The 17928-nt window shown below is 41.7% G+C and overlaps 1 protein-coding gene across 6 annotated transcripts in view; it reads right to left on the reverse strand.

The window, feature by feature from the left end:
• The window catches only part of PIGG (phosphatidylinositol glycan anchor biosynthesis class G), a 115908-nt gene that overhangs the window by 12741 nt on the left and 85239 nt on the right, over positions 1 to 17928 (reverse strand). For 4 of the 6 annotated variants that reach the window (XM_004949327.5, XM_424872.8, XM_025144839.2 and 1 more), the window contains one exon: positions 17511 to 17674. In XM_004949327.5, the coding sequence (XP_004949384.1) occupies positions 17511 to 17674 (164 nt within the window). Of the gene's footprint in view, positions 1 to 7332; positions 15128 to 17510; positions 17675 to 17928 lie in introns of those variants that run through there. The other 2 variants (XM_004949328.5, XR_003072231.3) reach the window with 2 other exon arrangements.

Genomic DNA, 17928 nt, shown 5'->3' on the forward strand with positions numbered 1-17928 from the left:
GGACTATAAGGATATGCTCTAAGCTCAAATCCCTAAGTCTCAGAAAGTACTGTGATAGAATTTTGACTGCTCATATTCCATGCATTTAACAAGCAAAATCATACCAGCTAGCAAAGAACACTGGACCAGAAGGAAACAACCATACTGACCTGTCATGCATGTGCCAGTAAAACTGGTAAGAAAAGGAGACAAGAACTCAGTCTTTCTGCCATATGGTTTCATGTAATTGGGCAGCAAGCATAAATAAGTTGTATTTTCTTGAAGAACCTCATCACACTACTCAAAGTGAAGACCTGACAGTGTTTTTCACAAGGCTGATTTCACTTTTCACAATACCTAACAACAATAACCTGACACACACATGGTTTAAAACCTCTACATGATCGTAAGCATGGGCTGCTGTCTGAATTCTTGCAATGTGATTTAAAATTTCAGCAAAATCTCCAGCAATGTGCAAATATACAAACTCAAGAAAAATAGCAAGGCATGACCATGAACAGCAGCTAACATACAGGTTACATCTAGAAACGTTTCTATCTAAAAGGAAATGTACAAATACAGCCCTCTACTTCAGGAAGCACCCTTCTGAATGACTCCATTCCTGCTTCAGCAGTAATACAAACCACTGACAATCCAGCAGCATCACACAGCCCCTGCTAAATGTGGGGAAGAAATAAAGTTGGTACTACGCTTCAACCAGAATATTTCTATTTCTGAATTATGAGGAAGAAATTTCCAAAGTACTGAAGAGGAAAGAGAGACGAATACAGCTTCCAACTTTCTTCACAGTCTTCTCTTTGGTACAACGTGCAGTAGACTCCTCTGCATAGCCTCATTATTCCATGTGGAGCAATGAGACATACTCCTGGGATTATGCAAGGATGTCACTATTAAGCCCAAGTATCACACGTACTTTTTCCTTTGGAAAGTTTACAGGAGTGTTGGAGTTATGAATAATTTGCATGAAGCTGAATAATTAAAAACAATACTCGACATTACCATAAAGACTGTAAAGCCACACACACTCACTCTTGCAAGCAGAATGGAGTACTGCAGAATCTGTAAACCCACGCTCTAGCATTTCTGCAAATCATGAGACAACTTTAATACCATGGAGCACAAAAGCAAGAGTAAACAGAAATTTATTCACCTAGGCAAGAAATTAGGTGCCGGGGCTCTTTGATTTTTGAGGAAGATGCTACACTAGTTACAGACACTCTTCCTCAACAGACTCAAACTGAGAAGAAAGCAGAAAAATAGCACAGGATTTTTCACACCATAGTTTTTTGATACTGTAAAGCTCTCACCTTGGGGTCCAATAAAAAAAAATGTGGAGTACACAGGACGTATGACACTTTGATGTTTGAGTATGCTCAGTGACCAAGGAACATGAAGAGACAGCTCTGAAGAGATCTGAACATCATCTGATGGACAGAAGGAGAAAGAGAAATGGGGACAGAAAGAATAAGAGTGATAGCAGGGAAATAGAGTGAGCAGAAACAGAGCTATCAGAGGAGATAACAAAGACCAGAGAGGAGGAAAGGAGGCAAAGGGGAGGAAAAGAGAATCTGCATGGAAAGAACTGCATGTATAAGGGAGGGGGGTTGTGGAAGTGAGAGAGAGGTGAAGAAGCTTGTGCACTGGCAGGAGGGAGAGAGGCAGTGTGGAGAGATGGTGAGAGAGAGAGGAGAGGACACAGGGGAAATTGTAGGTGGAGATAGGAGAGCAGAGAAAGGAAAGAGAAGCAAAAAGCACACAATGGGCACAGAAGCATGGAGAGGGACAAAGAGAAGAGCATGAATGAGGGATGGGTTGGGAGAGTCAGCAAGAAGGGAGAGAAATGATTGGGAGGGAGGGAAGAGACAAAGGTGGAGAGCAGAAGCAAGTGAGGGAAAGGCAAGCAAGGAGCAAAGAAGGAAAGGGTAAGGAAGGCATTAGGAAAGAAGTGCAGGGAAGGAGAAAAGAGACAGAAGGCAAACAAGAGGATGTGAGGACATAGGAAAGTACAAGGAAAGGGAGAAAAGATGCAGAAAGAGTGAATGAGCAAGGTAAAAATAGAGGAGAATAAGCAAGAAAAGGGGTTTGGAAAGGAGTACAGACAGACCACTGAGGCAAAGACAGAAATAGGAACAGACAAAAAGAAAGCAGTGTGTGGCTAAAAGGGGGAAAGAGCAAATAGTGTCAGGCACATGGAAATAAAAGCAAAGGTAAGACAGCAAGCAAACAAGAAAGGAGACGGAGGTGGGAATAGCATGCACAGACATGAGTGGCAGAAAGTGAGGTAAGGGAAGAAGGCAGAAGCAAAAAGGCAGAGTGAAAAGACTGAGCAAGAGGTAAAGAGACACAGCAGGACAAATTCAACATGACAGAGGAAAAGAGGAAAAAGAGGGGAGACAGATTAAGAGCATGAACGGTGGAGACAAAGGGGAGCAGGAGAGTGAAAAGAAGACAGTGAGCAGGGGGCAGAAGGCAGTGGTAGGGACAGCAAGGAAGGGGATGGGAGTATGAGAAAGAACAGGAAAGAAGGGACTGTGAGTCCAGGAAAGAATGATTAGGAGAGACAGTGATGGGGAGGGAAACACAGCAAGGGGTAAATAGGAGGAATAATAGCAAGAGAAAGGCAAAAGCAGTGAATGGGAAAGAGCACAAGTGAGCAGGGGATCATGGCAGAGGGAATGAATGGCAAAGAGAGCGTGAAGCAAAGGAAAAGCAAGTGCATAAGCAAAAGCATGCAAAACAGAGAAAGAGGGGAAAGCTAGTAGAGGGAGGCAAAGGGAGAAAGAAGTGCATGCAAGTAAAGGAGAAGCCCCAGAGCTCAAGAAATAAGTAGAGAGAAAAAGGGACAACCGAGAAAGTGTGAGAGTAAGAGGGAGAGAACAAGGTGGTGTGAAAAAGCATGCAAGAGAAAGCAAATGCACATGCAAGTTCCTGAGAGAAAAAGCTTGACAGTGAGGGTATACTGGCTCTGGCTGGGGTGGAGTTAATTCTTCATAGCTCATATGCTGTTTTGAACTTGTGACTAAAAAAGTGTTTTAACTGTTGTTCAACAGTGTTTGCACAACATCAGGTTTTCTGTTTCACATGCTGCCCCTCAGCCAGGGACTGCATGAGTGCACAAGAAGTTGGAAAAGGCAAAGCCAGAACAGCCAGCCCAGACTGACCAAAGGAATGTTCCGTGCCGTATGACACACTCAGCAATAAAAGCTGAGAGGGAAGAGGGGTTCAGGGTTGCATTGTTTACCTTCCCAAGTAATCACTACATGTAATGCAGCCCACCTCTGAAGGTAAGTGGTTAAACATCTGCCTGATGATAAGAAGTAGTGAATAAAATCCTCATTTTGCTTTACTTGCATGCACAGTTTTGCTTCACTTATTAAACTCTTAAAATCAACCCACAAATTTTCTCACTTTTGGTCTTCAGATTCTTTACCCCAGGCCACCGGGAAAGAAGCAATCAAGTGGCTGTGTGGTGCTTAGTCCTCTCCTGGGGTTAGTCCACAATGGAGGGAAGGTACATAAGACAGGGAAAAACTACACAGATAAGAGAGGAAAGAGAACGTGTGACAAACATATGCAAGAGACAGAAAGTGCAAACAATGGGACGGAATGTGCAGGACAGGGGGAAAGTAAACATGAGAAGAAAAGTGCTGCCTAAAGGGACATAGTGAGAGAGGATGACGGCATACCAAAAAAGCATGGGAGAAGAGTAGGGAGGAGTGCACAAGACAGGGAACTGCACAGGATAGGTAGGGCAAGCTCTAGAGAGCAAGAAATAAATAGCATGTAAAAGATACAAAGCACGTGAGAAAGGGGAAAGGCCCCAAAGCAAGACAGACTGACAGTACATGACAGAGAGAAAAGAAAGGTGCCTGAAAGAGAAAGGGACTTTGTGTGCATGGCAGAGAGAGAAAGATTCCTCCTTATTCCTCCTAGGACAAGGAGGAAAAGCATGAAAGAGAGGGAAACTGCATGTAGTCTGGAAGGCAAGCAGACATGAGAGAGAGGTGACAACAGCACATGTATGAGAGAGGAGGAAAGCATGCAAGAAAGTGCATGCAAGAGGGTAGAAACAATATGCAGACAAAGTCTGAGACAGGAAGTGTGTAAAATGGGTGAAGACTGCACAGAAAGGAAAGTGTAAGGCAGTCAAAGCAAAAGGAGAGAGAAAAATGCATGTGAGAAACAGGGAAAGTGGAGAGGCAAGAAAACAGGCAAGGGATAAACAGAATGCATAAAGAGACAGAAAAAGCACTTGTGGTAAAGCACATAGCAGAGGGTGAAACTGCCAGAGAGAGTGAGGGAGAAAGGTAAAGAATAACAGACCGGGAAAGTGTCACAAGAATGGGAAAGGAAGCCTGCATGTGTGAGAACGTGAACGGGCACGTGAGACGGACTGAGGGCACGTGCAGGTAGAGAGCAAAACTGTAACTGGGTGATGTCATGTGAGAGAGAGGAAGAGCAAGGCACAGAAGGAACAGGGAAGTACACGTATGGGAGAGTAAGAGAGAAGGACATGTGGGAACATCCATGTGACAGAGAATGAGTGCATGAGAAATGAGTGCATGAGAAATGAGCAAAAGGAAAACTGTCAGCGCCATGCAAGAAAGAAGAAAGGCACAGGAAAAATATAAAAGATATGAGAGAGAGAATGTATGAAAGAAAAAGATGGTATACACACACAAAAGAGAAAAAATGTGACAGATTGGATAGAAAAGTGCACAGAAGAGAGAGCAAGCATGCAAGACAGGGCTGGTATGCAAGAGATGGCAAGTATGCAAGAGGCAGCAAAGACTGAGCATTTGAGAGGGAGGGAAAGACTAAGCAAAAGGGAGGAAGAAGTCAATGAGGGAGTGGGAAGAGCAAGCATCAGAGAAAAATGGTATGAGACAATTAAAGAGGAAAAGCATCAAGGCATGGAGAGGGAAGCTGCACTACAGAGGGAAAGCATGCGGCTGAAGGAATGCAGTGTAGGTGGGGGAACATGCACAAGAAGGAAGAGAAAAGCATGAGGATGAAAAGGCACATAAGAGGGATAACAAAATGGGAGAAAGGGAGAACCCATAGGAGAAAGGGGATGCGTATGACAGAGGGAAACAAAGGAGAGAAAAGTGCATGAGAGAAAGAGTGTGAGAGGACGTAAAAGCTTAAGGACATGGAATTGTAGCAAGAGAGGAAAAGCATATGTGGGAAGGGTTGTCACACAAGGCTGGGCGCAAGGGAAAGTTCACTAAGGAGGAAGGGAAAGTGTAAGGGAATGAGTGCAAGAAAGAGGGACTATGTGCAGGACAACGTGCAAAAAAAAGAAAGGGAAGGGGCTGCATGAGAAGGAAAGTGTGTCCAATAGACAGAACACATAAATGGAAGGAAAGAGAGTAAGGGGTTTGCATGAAGGGTGGAAACCAGTACATGTGAGAGAGAGGAAGCATGCAGTACAAAGAGATGGAAAGTGCATGTGCAAGGGAGATGGAAACTTGAGGCTGCAAGGAGGAAAGGAGCCAGAGAGAGTTAGAAGAGAGAGGGAGGCTGCATCGGTAAATAAGAGAAAAGTGTGCAAGAAAGAGCAAGGAAAACCATTTGGAAGATGGCGAAAAGCATGTGCAAAAAATAAAAGCATGCGTGAGAGAGAAAGAATGCTAGAAACGGGGAGCTTGCATGAAAAGGAAAGCATGACAAAAAGAAAAGTAGGAAAAGTGTGCAAGAAAGAGAAAATGAGTGAGTTTTCGTGGAGGAGGAAGAATGAAAGCAGGAGAGAACTTCTGTGAGAAGCAAAATGTGTGAGAGGGAGTGCACAAGAAAAGGGAAACACTTGAGTGGGAAAAAGCATGTTAGAGAAGGATGGGATGCAGCAGAGATTGTAGTTAGCACATGAAAAAAAGGGAAAGAATACACGAGAAGGAAAGCATGCTACAAAGGGAAGCCATGTGAGGAAAGAATGGTAGAGTGTGCAAAAAATGAGAGAGGGGAAATGTGTTGACAGAGAGGGAAAGCCAAACAAAGAGAGCAAACATAAGCATGAGAGAAGAGGGGGAAGTGTGCCAAGAACTCTGAAGACAGTGAGGGAAGCCCAAGATATGTACACAAAGGAGTGAGGGAAAATAAGAGGGAGGTACAGTGAAAAAAACACATGCAGAAGAGAGATGTAATTCATGCAAAAAGAACAGAAAGAAAAGTACAGCATCACAGAAGAACACTAACAGACAGGGAACATGAGCAAGTGAGACATGCAAGTGGCATATGCAGTTGAACTAAAGCACATGCAATCAACACAGCAAAGAATTTCTTCTGGATTTCTATTTTATATCTCTCCTTGTTTAGTTTGAAGATCCCTCTTTATTTTTATTCCTTATCCCACCCCTATGCTCCTTGATTGCATGGGAAGAAAAGCATGTGCAAGAAAGGGAAAGTGTATGCAGGCAAGAGGAAAGGAAAGCATTTATACAAGAGTAAGAAAGCACACCCAGGAGAGTTAAAGAACAAGAAAAAAGCACTGGAGAGAAGGCAAAAGAAGAACAAATGGCATGAGATGGATTGCACAAATGAGAGGTGGGACAGATAAGAAGGAAAGTGGACAAGCCAGATCACACGCAATAGTGAGGTTGCAGAAATTAGAAGAAAAGGATGAGAGAGGGTAAGGCAGAAAACTGTCATTACTATTAAGAACCAAGGCAAAAAAAAAAAGGGGGGGGGGGGGGAGGGGGGGCATTAAATGTCTCCACATTTTCCTCACCTTACTTGTTAGGTGACAACCTTTACCAAGTGAGAGAATCACAGAATCATAAAGGTTGAAAAGACCACTAAGATCACCTAGTCCAATGACTAACTCATGCCTGTGACTGCTAAACAGAAGAAACAGGTATCATAGATGCAAGAGTAGGAAAGACCACAAAGACAGAGGGAAGTCGGATATAGACAGTATCATAGAACAGTTTGGGGTACAAGGGACCTTTAAGATCATCTAGTTTCAACCCCCCTGCTACAGACAGGGACGTCTCTCACTAGAGCAGGTTGCTCAAAGCCCCATCCAGCCTGGCCTTGAATACTTTCAGGGAGAGGAAATCCACAACCTCACTGGGCAACCTGTCCCAGTGTCTCACCACCTTCAGAGCAAGAATTTCTTCCTAATACCTAGTCTAAACCTACCCTCTTCCAGTTTAAAGCCATTTCCTCTTGCCCTGTTGCTACATGCCCTTATAAAAAGTCCCTTCCCATCTTTCCTATAGGATCCCTTCAGGTGCTGAAAGGCCACTATAAGGTACCCCCGGAGTCTTCTCTCCTCTAGGCTGAAGAGCCCCAGCTCCCTCAGCTTGTCCTTGTAGGGGAGGCATACCAGACCTCTGATCATCTTTGTGGCCCGCTCCAAAAGCTCCATGTCCTTCTTGTGTTGGAGGCCCCAGAAAGTGAGTGAAAGATGTGCAACAGTGCAAGCACATGAATAAGTGGGGAAAGCGTGTGAATGAGAGCAGGAAAGTATGTGAGAGAGTAGAAAAGCACATCCATGGATAAGAAGAGTACCTTTCAAGACTGAGGAGGAAGAGAGATGAAAGCCAGAGAGAGAGAGATGCAGAGAGAGGGATGCATGTGAGAGTCAACGTGTGTACTGGAGAGCAAACACTCATCAGAGAGAGGGAACATTCATCAGAGAGAGGGACAGTGAGTGTGGATCAAGAGAGGGAGTAACAAGTGGCAGAGAAGAAGTAGTAGAAGCAAGAGACTGAAAGCTTAATAAGGGAAAGTGCAAGAAAGAAAAAATGTTGCAGAGAGTAAAAAAAGTATGCAAGGGGTTGGGAAAACAACAGACGGTGGCAAGGAGGGAGAGAGGAAATGAGACAGAACCAGATAGGGGAAAATGAAAGACTGGAGAAACCATGTGTGAGAGCAGTGCCAGTTATGGGAGGCGAACAGTGTCCATGAGTGTGTGGGGAGAGTGCAATGGAGAGGGTAAAATACACACTGAGAGGCAGAGAAGTATGTCTGCAAAAGAGAAGCAAAGCAAGGGAGAAACTGCAAGAGCCTGGGAAGGACCCAATAAGAATGGAGGAGAGGCAATGCTAGGAAAAGTGCTTGCACAAGAAAGAAGGTCTCCACACAAGAAGGGAAGATTTTACAAGCAAGAGGAACAGCATGCAAGAGGTGAGGGAAGTGAGAGACCACAAGAGAGATGACTTGATGATCCTTGAGGTCTTTTCCAACCCCAGGTGTTCTGTGATGATTCTGTGAAGACATGCTAGAGCGTGAGCACCCAAGGGAGATGAGGAAAGCAAGGAGAGGAAAAGCACTTGCAGCAGGGAAAGCATACCAGAGTAAGAGAGCACAGAGATAAGGGCAGAAACATGCAACTAGAAGAAATACATGCAAGTAGGTGAGGAAATACATGCAAGAGAAGAAAATTGCAAAAGAGAGAGAGAATGCAAGACTGGAAAGCAAGAGGGATAAGGGGACAGAAGGACATAAAATGGGAAAATGAGAGAGTGTGACAGGAAAATGCAAGAGAAAAATACACAGGTGACAAATGGAAGGCATATCAGAAAACATAGGTGAGAGGGTAAGCACTTCAAGAGAGCACAAGTCAGAGAGGAAAAGTGTCTAAGAAGGAGATTAACGCAGAGGGTAAGTATTTTGGAGAGAGAAAACAAGAGCCAAGAACAAGGGAAATGGCATGCAGGGGGAAGAGAGAAGGAGGAGGGAGGAGGAGCAAGAGAAGGAACAGAAGGAGTAGGGAAAGCGAGAGACAGGGTCATGTGATGGAGGGAGCAGTAAAGAGAGAGAGAAGCAGCAAAGGTACACTGACAAAGACACGGGAGTGAAAGTGCACGTAGGTGTGAAGGGGAGCAAGCAAGCAATACTGCTGGAAAACAGCAAAAAGGAAAGTGAGGCACTCTGGGAGAGGGAAGTGCAAAAAAACGAAGAAACGTGAGAGCAGAAGAGTGCAAGTGAGATAAGGGAAGCATGAGAGAGGAGTGTAAGAGGGAGGGAAAGAAGGAAAATATGGTGGGCAACGTGTGAGGAAAGTGAGAGAAGTGGAGGGAGGGAGGATGAGGTGGAGTGGGAGTATAAAATAGACAAAAGCGGATAGAGTAGTACAAAAGTCCCAAATAAAGGTGGCACAGAGCATAAGAAAGGGACTGACAGCATGACCAAGAGGGAAAGTGCATTCAAGAATGTTTCAGAGATGGAGAAGTATGCAAGCAATGGTGAAATGATGACAGACCGGAAGAAAGAGAGGATGGAAAAAAAGCAAGCATAACAGGGTAAAGAACATGCAAAAGAATGGCAAAGCTGGGAAGTACTATAAGAAGAGGTGCAGGGGAAGAATGGAGAGAGGGAACAGAAAGCTGGAAAGAAGAGAAGCAGGAGAAAGAGGAGGAGAGTGCAAAGGAAGAAGTGCGAGGAAGAGGCAAAGTGAGAGAGAGAAGCAAAAGCGAGAGTGAGGCAGGGGAAATGCCAGCCAGAGGAGAAGCAGGAGAGAGGAGGAGAGTGGGAGATAGAAGGGGAAGGCTCAGGTTACAGACTGAAAGTGCGAGGGGTGGGGAACAGCAAGAAACGGGGAATTTGAGAATGTGGGAGAGATTGGAAACCAAATGAGAAAGGAGAAAATGGAGGAAAGGAGAAATGGGAAAGGAAGACAGAAAGGAAAAGCAAGGGACAATCAGAACACATGACAAAGACATACAAGAGAGCAAAAGTGTGCAAGAGGGAAGGAATGAAATAGAGAAATGAAGCACGTGTAGGGAGGGAGAGCATGCACAAGGACAGGAAGCAGAGTACATGCGTGAGTGGACAAGTGCCCAGAGGAAATGTGAGAGTGGGAAGCAGGGGTGTGACAGGCAAGAGGAATGTGCAAGAGGTGGGGAGTGGGTAAAGCCCGCACAGAGGATAAATGGAGACAAAGCATGTGAGAGATGGGGATAGCACGGGCTGTGCATTAGCACCTGTGAGAGGGTGGGAAAGCAAGAGAGAAGAGAAATAAGCTGTGGAAGGAGGGCACATGTATAGCATGACAGACAGCAAGATACAAGGGTAGAAGGATAGAAGAAGGAAAGTATGAGCATGCAAGTGAGGGGGCATACCAAGCAAGGGACAGTGAGAGAAAAAGTGGAAGTATGAACACAACTTCATTCTGCAGCAACACCATACTTCAGGGTTCCTCCTCCACTAAAAATGGCTGCATGGACTAATCAAAGAAAACATCTTAGATGTGAATACAGAAAAACCTAATCCCTTCCATTAGAATTTACAAAAATAGTTTTTATTGCACCTCCAGCGCTTATTTTTTTTGAAAGAAGCATGCTCCATGAATGCTTGCTTGGAACTCCAAAGCAAGCTAGTTTTGCTTTGTGACTTTCAAACAGCCATGGTTCGTCAACAATAAGAGGGATTACCAGAAGTTTCTTTACGGACACAGAAATTAATTAGTATTCTTTTCATCATTTTTTCATGTTTTCAGAAAGTCCTTTTCTAAAAGATCCTATCTAGACTGTCAGTACTTTCTGAAGAAATTCTGTTTTTCTTATCATGTGATCCAAAAATTTCTGCCTGAAATTGATGTCCTGAGGCTACTCATGCCCAGTACTGTAACTGCTGATTCTCCTAGCAGAGCCAATAAGCTCAGGTGTATATTAAACTTAATAAACTGGCTTCTGTAAACAGCATTTCTAAGTCTAGTCATACAGGATGTCAGGAAAATACTTTCTCATCGTGAAGTGATTCCAAACAAGAATAAAGGTCAAATAGTGCACAACAAAGCAATACTGCACAACAAAGCAATACTGCACATCTGCACTCCCTGTAGAGCAAGAAGTAGCTGGTAGCTCTGCAGATACACTGAAACCAGAAGGCTGTACAGCCAAGTGCTTTTGAACTTACTTCTATAGGTCAGACAAACACCAGAAGATCAAAAGAGGAGGAAGACAGTACAACTCCAAAACAATTGGAGCTTTAGCAGAAACAAAAATCCATAAACTTAGAACTCTTTCCTTTCCATTCAAGATTACCCACAAAGAAAAAGTGATAGGCTATGCAAAAATCAAAAAGCATGCTTGTCACAGTGATTTAAAGTAGCCTCTAAGCCAGTAATTCTGTCAGTAATAACAGTCTCACAGTAATGGCAGTACACAGCATCAGTAAGACTATTTAAAAGCTGTATGGTCAATTCTATAATGTACTTGGGCAGTACATAGCACACTGAGGCATGTGTTCTCAATTGCAGTCAGTAGTCACTATTAGAAGACCTCATGCTTAATATATGAACTGTACCAAAAGTTAGAAAAGTTTCTAAGTTCCAAATCTGCTGAGATGCTTACTGTCATCTACATAGAGAAAAAAAAAAAAAAGAAAGAAAAAGAAAAAAACCCAACCCACTCCAAATCTGTGTGTTTATAAATTCTGTGCTCACAACTTCCTTTAACATTTACGTAGAAAGTATTTCAGCTCCTAAAACACAGCTGCATAGCTGGTCCATAGAGGAAGAGGATGACATTTATTTTGCAAAAGGCTTTCAAGCAACTTGTCATTTGTTTCTAACATTGAGGCAACTGATGAAGAGGTCTCCATCACAGAACTTTAATGATGACTAAGAGAAAACTCCAGTTTATACTCAAAATGACAGCATATCAGGAGATGCCAAAGTGAGTACAATAGTATTCCAGCCTATGGCAATAAAGCCACATTTCTGCTTTGAAATGATTTCCGGATTTCTCTACACACCAAGGAAGGAATAAGATACCTTCTTCTACACTTTTTATTTTAGTCAGAGAGCTGGATTGCTGGCAAACACAGTATAGAGCAGGTATTACCATTCTACAGAATGTAGTTGCAGTATATTCATAGCTGTAAACATTTCTTCATCTTTAATGAACATAAGGGAGAGAGAATGGAGTGAAACCAGAGGAATTAAATACTATTTATGTACGATACTGAAGGGTTCAGGAAAAAAAGGGTTGGATTGTTTCTTTGTCTTTTGGGAGGACTGCAATTTCTACCTAGAACTCAAAGAAGAAATAATATTAAAACACTCTCTGCATGTTCAGTTTATGTAAGAAAGAAAAAGGATTAATACATTAGCACGAACTGTGAATGGAGGACTCCATAAATGAAATGAATTAGATTGAAGATGGCAAAAGCTGCAACTTTAACTTTAGGTATTCCTATAACAAACATGCTTTCCTTCTTTTTAAATCAGCATCATAAAAGAAGTCACAGCAAAAAACTTAAGCTTACTGCGCAAATATTCTACATTAACAAAGATACAGCATAACATTAAGCGTTTTGCAACAAACATCCCCTCATTGGGCATAACTTAGATTTTCTACATCTGAAAGCAGGTTGCTAACAGGAAAGTATTACTAAAATATTTGATCAGTAGGGAAGAGAAGCCAACAGGCTTGCAGCTTTCTTTTAATGTTAGGAGATATCCAGCATTCACACTGAAACCTGACTCATTAAACCAATTAAAACACAGATTCCTACGAATAAGTAACCTGAAAACTACAATGCTGTCTATTTAAAGAGCACTAATTACACAACACTGTGACTGTCACCCACAAGACAACTTTGTTTGGGTAGGAATGTAAAACTGAATCCATCTGGAGTGAGATGAGTACCGTGAGGCCATGTAATACAGGTCTGGTTATACAATAACATGGCCCTTCCAATCATAAGAATCCCCAAATGCTAAGTTCTAATTCAGACTAGAGCAATACAGTGAGCACTCTAAAAACTACTCTTTACATGACTCATGTGCTCTCTGGAATTTATGCCAGTCACAAAGAGAATGCTTGGTTAAGTTTAGGCATCTGTTTCATCAGTGCTCACTGTCTCAGAAGTATAGTCAAGAGTTATTGCACAGTTTCCATGGAGACTAAAGCAGAAGAGTTCTTACTATTTCTGTCTGTGAAAATCCCATCACATTCCAGCTGCCAAGTTTTTTATGAGAGCATGAAGGACAAGAAGTGGCACTAGTATCCACGTTCCTGTCTATCACATGCCATTAGTTATTTTAGAAGCATATTTACCTTTGCACGAGAAGGAAATCTTATACTTCCATGTGCCTGATTAAGTGGATGCAAATTGTTAAACCAGTTACAACCAGATATCCAACATATTATTTCAAGTCCTTATTTTCTAATCTATTTTACCAGAGAGCCCTGACAATGCACGGACTTCGTATATCTAATGCACTTGCACTTCACAAGGAGGCTCTTGACACTGTAAAGTCCTAACAGGCAAACTGGTGCAGTCCAGATCAGATAAGTGGACAGAGAGGTGGACTGACAACCAGCTCAGCTGCTCAGCACACAGGGTTCTGACCAGCAGCACAAACTCCACCTGGAGCCCACTCACTAGCATTCAACCCCAGAGCTTCACACACTGGGGCCATCTTCCTTAATGGAGGATGGCACAGAGGATACCTTCAGCAAGTCTGCACTCAGTGCCATTCAGAGGGACCTGAGCAGGCCAGAGAAATGGGCTGACAACAAACTCATGAAGTTCAACAGCAGGAAATGCCAAATCCTGCATGTGGGGAAAAATAAACTCGTGCCAGGATGAGCTGAGAGATGACCACTGGGAAGCAGTTTGGCTGAGAAGGACATACGTTGTCCTGGGTCACAGAAGACCAATAGCACCTGGAACTGCAGTTGATGATAAGCTGTCTCAAGTTGATGCTCCATTCCCTCTTTTTATCAGTGGTGAGATTACAGTTGCAGTCCTGGCTCCAGTTTTGGGCTTACCAGTATAAGAAAGACATGGATATAATGGAGTGAGTCTGCTGATGGACCACAAACATGATGCTGGGAATGAAGCACGTGACAGAAGAGAAGAAGCTATGAAAACTGGAAACATTTCATTTTGATGAGAGAAGTCTCCTCTCAGTGTACATATATATCTCACAGGCAACAGTAAAGAAGACACAGACAGACTCTTACTAGTTGGGTCCCAAGGATTAAGGGCAATGGACACAAACTGAAATAGAACAAATGGCACCTAAACATCAGAAAAGAACCATTTTACTGTCATGGTTGTCATCTACAGTTTTCCCAAGTACACTGTTGAGTGTGCAGCCTTAGAGATAATTAAAGTCTGATTGGATGTGGCCCTGAGGAACTTGTTCTGTTTGGATAGTACTGTCCTGTGAACAGAAGGGTTGGCATACATGGTATGAGGAGATGCCCTCCATACTCAAGCATTTTATGATTGAATGAGTGCAAAGTGCAGAAGGAGGGAAACGTGTATGCATGTGTACTTGTTCCTTGGAAGCTATATGCACAGTAGAGTTCAGCATCTAAGAACCTCAGAATGAGTCAGTTGATGCACCTTATCAGTTACATGGGGCTCCACTAAGTGGCTGGAATAAATGAAGACAGCCAGAACTGAGGTCAGGCTTCTCTGTCCATGCAGATATCCTCAGATGCAAGCATCTCCAAAACAGATTGCAGGATGCTAGAAACTGCATAAAGGCAGCATGGCTGTGCTGTTCTGAAAACATCCATTCAACTGTGACTGTTTCAGGGTGGGTCAGCAATCCTGATGGCAACGTCAGCATATTCCACAAAAGTATAGCACCTGGATTTTTTTAGACCTTTCTATCTGACGTGGGGAAAGGATCTTCATTCAGGATCACATAAGAAAGGAAAGGCTTTTAATTATACTGACTGAGGCACTGCATATAAAGCATTTAATAAGAAGCATTTATAAACAGTATCTCAATTTTTTTTTTTTTAATAAACTCAATCATCCATATATTTAAGAAATGGCATGGAGCAGCTGACCTGTGCCTTCTGCAGTTTAAGATTTTGCTCCAAGGAATAACAACAAAGAAATATAGAAACCATTCAGCCAGTTACAAAACACAAAAATAAAAAGCATGTAGACTAAAGTTCTGATCACGATAACATACCAACAGAAATAAGTCCCAGGGGCTTGAGAGACTTCAACCCAGAGTTATTCAGTGTTCAGGAGAGGAAACAACCTTACCAGTTGACCCAAATGAACCTTAAAATTTCTACACCAGAAAGCTGCTTGATGGAATCTACTTACATAAGTGATGTGGGTATTACAGGTCACAGCTACCCACTTGACAGCAGTTTAAACCAGCACTGTACCTGGCAACACTACTAGTTGAGCTTTTTATCTGCAAAAATTCAACCAAGAAAATATGAGAACAACCCACACTACTATGGAGGCACATTATTTGAAACAATACTAACTATGTAAAGATCTTCAAAGATCTTGTTACAGAAAGTTTTTCATTAATTTGTTAGAAGTGCTTTCAAACAACATGCCATGCAGTATCATTTTTTTCTTAATTTTATGTTAGTGCTGATCAGTCTGCCATCTGGAGTCTAAACAACATTAAAACTTCAACTCTTTGAACACGTTACAATAGCTTTTATTCTTTTACTCTCTCTCCCCACACAACAGCTCTGAGCCTGTTCTCCTTTATACTCAGAGAAAATTTCTAGTTCCAAAGCACCTGCCGTGTAGTAATGAAGAACAGAAAGTGGAACTGCTAAAAAAACAGAGCAACATGGACATGACCAGATGAATCATTTTGAACACAGCACAGTATAGTTGAACAGATATATAAAGCAATTAGGAAATAAATCAGTATATTAATAAAGTATAAGTAATAGTCAGAGGCATGAGTAACACATTTACTAGAAGGCAAAAGGCAGGGATTTCTGTATGTACATGGCAACTCTGTTTTTAAAGAGAGTATAAAGAATGGAAGTTGAATGCTTGAAGAACTTGGATATTGGGAAGATATACTGATGGATCACGGCAGTAACAAAAGAGCATTAGAATAACGCTCAGTGAAAAGAAGGAGTGTTAGAAACAGGGAGTTAATTTTGTGTTTGGTATCAAGACATCAGATGGAAGGGAAAAGTCAAGAAGGGAGTATGGCTGTTACACAAATCCAGGCATCAGTAGATACTGTATTCCACATCTGCTTAAGCAAAAAATAAAAATAAAAAAATAATTAAAAAAAAAATCAGAATGAACAGAGAAAAGGCTGGATTTCAGATGCACTCTACATAAACACCAGTATTTAGACAATATCAACCAATCTAAGATCAAGGATGACTTCAGGGAAATAGGCCTCAAACTAAGAGGTCATGCCCTACATTAAGTTTCTACTAAGCAGTGCATTACTGGTGCAGCACAGATCCAGCACTTGTCTGTGTAATTCCATCAAGACAAAGTACAGAGATCTGTGTCTTTAAAGAGCAGTATGGTACATCGGCAGACCAATGAATAAGGTGTGTCTCTGTCCGTGAAAAGTGTTCGTTAATATAGAACAACACACACAGTGCAGGAATTTAGGCCGCAATAATAGGTCATTTCTGGCACAAAGGCCTGCACTGCTCTATGTAGCTATGTGAGTTGAGGATCTCATTTCATTACACTTACAATGAATGCATATGTGCCAACATAAGAGTTCACAGTGTACATATAGCCAAAGCAAACAAGTAGAAGGAGAAGCCAGATAAAAAAGAGCATAAACAAGATGAGACTGGACAACACTGCAGATAAAGGAAAGTCAGATATGTTTACACAATGACTATTCATAAGGCAAAGAGTTGTAATAAACTAAATACTATCTCAAATCCTATTTGTTAGCCCCTCTCCAATGTCTGGTTTCTAATTTAAAAAGAAAAAAAAGAGTCAATTTAAATTACAAAGATAATAAAGAAAAGATATGTAGCTGACTGTAAATTCTGGGATGGTAAGAACTTGGTCTCTGTCAAATGGTATTTCAGTGAAAATATATCAAGTTTTTGCATTTGTAGAATAATGTTATAGGGTACTGAACTTACAGCCACTCCTGTTAACATATTGCACCTCTTAAGTGACTTAGATGATGAGTTAAATGTAATAGCAGAGAGTCCAGTTGGCTATTTCATGCACACTAAGATGCATAACAATTTCCAACTATGTCTTCTTGGAATTCCAAATGCATTAATGTATTTTGCATTCCTTAATGCCTCTGCCACACTAGATATCCAAAAGCACAAATATTTTAGCTACAAATGACAGCAATAACCAGTAACATACAATAAAACAAACTTGTTTGATCTATATAGAGTTGCATGCCACTATGCCAAGCAAGGAGAGCTGTTCAAAGAACAGTATATTAAGTTTGAATTCCGTGTCATTACTTTGAAAAGGCCTTCTCAAGCCTCCTTCTTAATAGATTCTAAAAAGAATGCTTTTAGACAGCACACCTTGTTACAACAAAATATAATAGAATTTTAGAGAATTTAGCACAGCAAACTGAGAACTCATTAAGAAACAAAATTACTGAAACAGTGCAAATAAAATGAAAACTGCAGATAAAATGAAACTGGGAGAGTGAGGTGACACAAACAAAAAGAAAAATAACATGCATTTTCCTAATGGAAAACTAACTGAAAGAATGACGTAAAGAAAAATACTTGTTTGAGAAGGTATATTTATGAGGATGGTATCTTCAATACATAAGGAAGCAGTATTTTAGTTCAAAACATGATTACCTGCTGACTTCAGAACTCAAGTAGCACAGAAGATGAATGGCCCAAAGCAAAGGTCCTGCATATGTTGCAAATGCTGTGAGGAAGATTGCTGGTATCTCCACGTAGCTTTCTAGTCCCACAAACCCTGCTGAAACATCCACAGTAGCAATGCCATTTGAATTTCCCTGAAAACAGGAATAAAATCCAAAAGATTAAATTATCTCCAAAGAAACATCTAGGATGCATTAAAATGCAAGTAATTATTACATCGACTATTTGTACCAATCATTGTATCAACTCTTTGAGCCACTTTACAGTACAGTCATATTATTTACAATCTTTACACTGGACTTTCAATACAGAAGCTTACCAAACAACAGCTTCAATTTAGGATTTAAAGACTACTTTGGGCATGAACAGCATCTTTTGCTGCTTGTTC

The sequence above is a fragment of the Gallus gallus genome, chromosome Z (assembly GCF_016699485.2).
Source record: "Gallus gallus isolate bGalGal1 chromosome Z, bGalGal1.mat.broiler.GRCg7b, whole genome shotgun sequence".
In the NCBI taxonomy this organism is placed as follows: domain Eukaryota; kingdom Metazoa; phylum Chordata; class Aves; order Galliformes; family Phasianidae; genus Gallus; species Gallus gallus.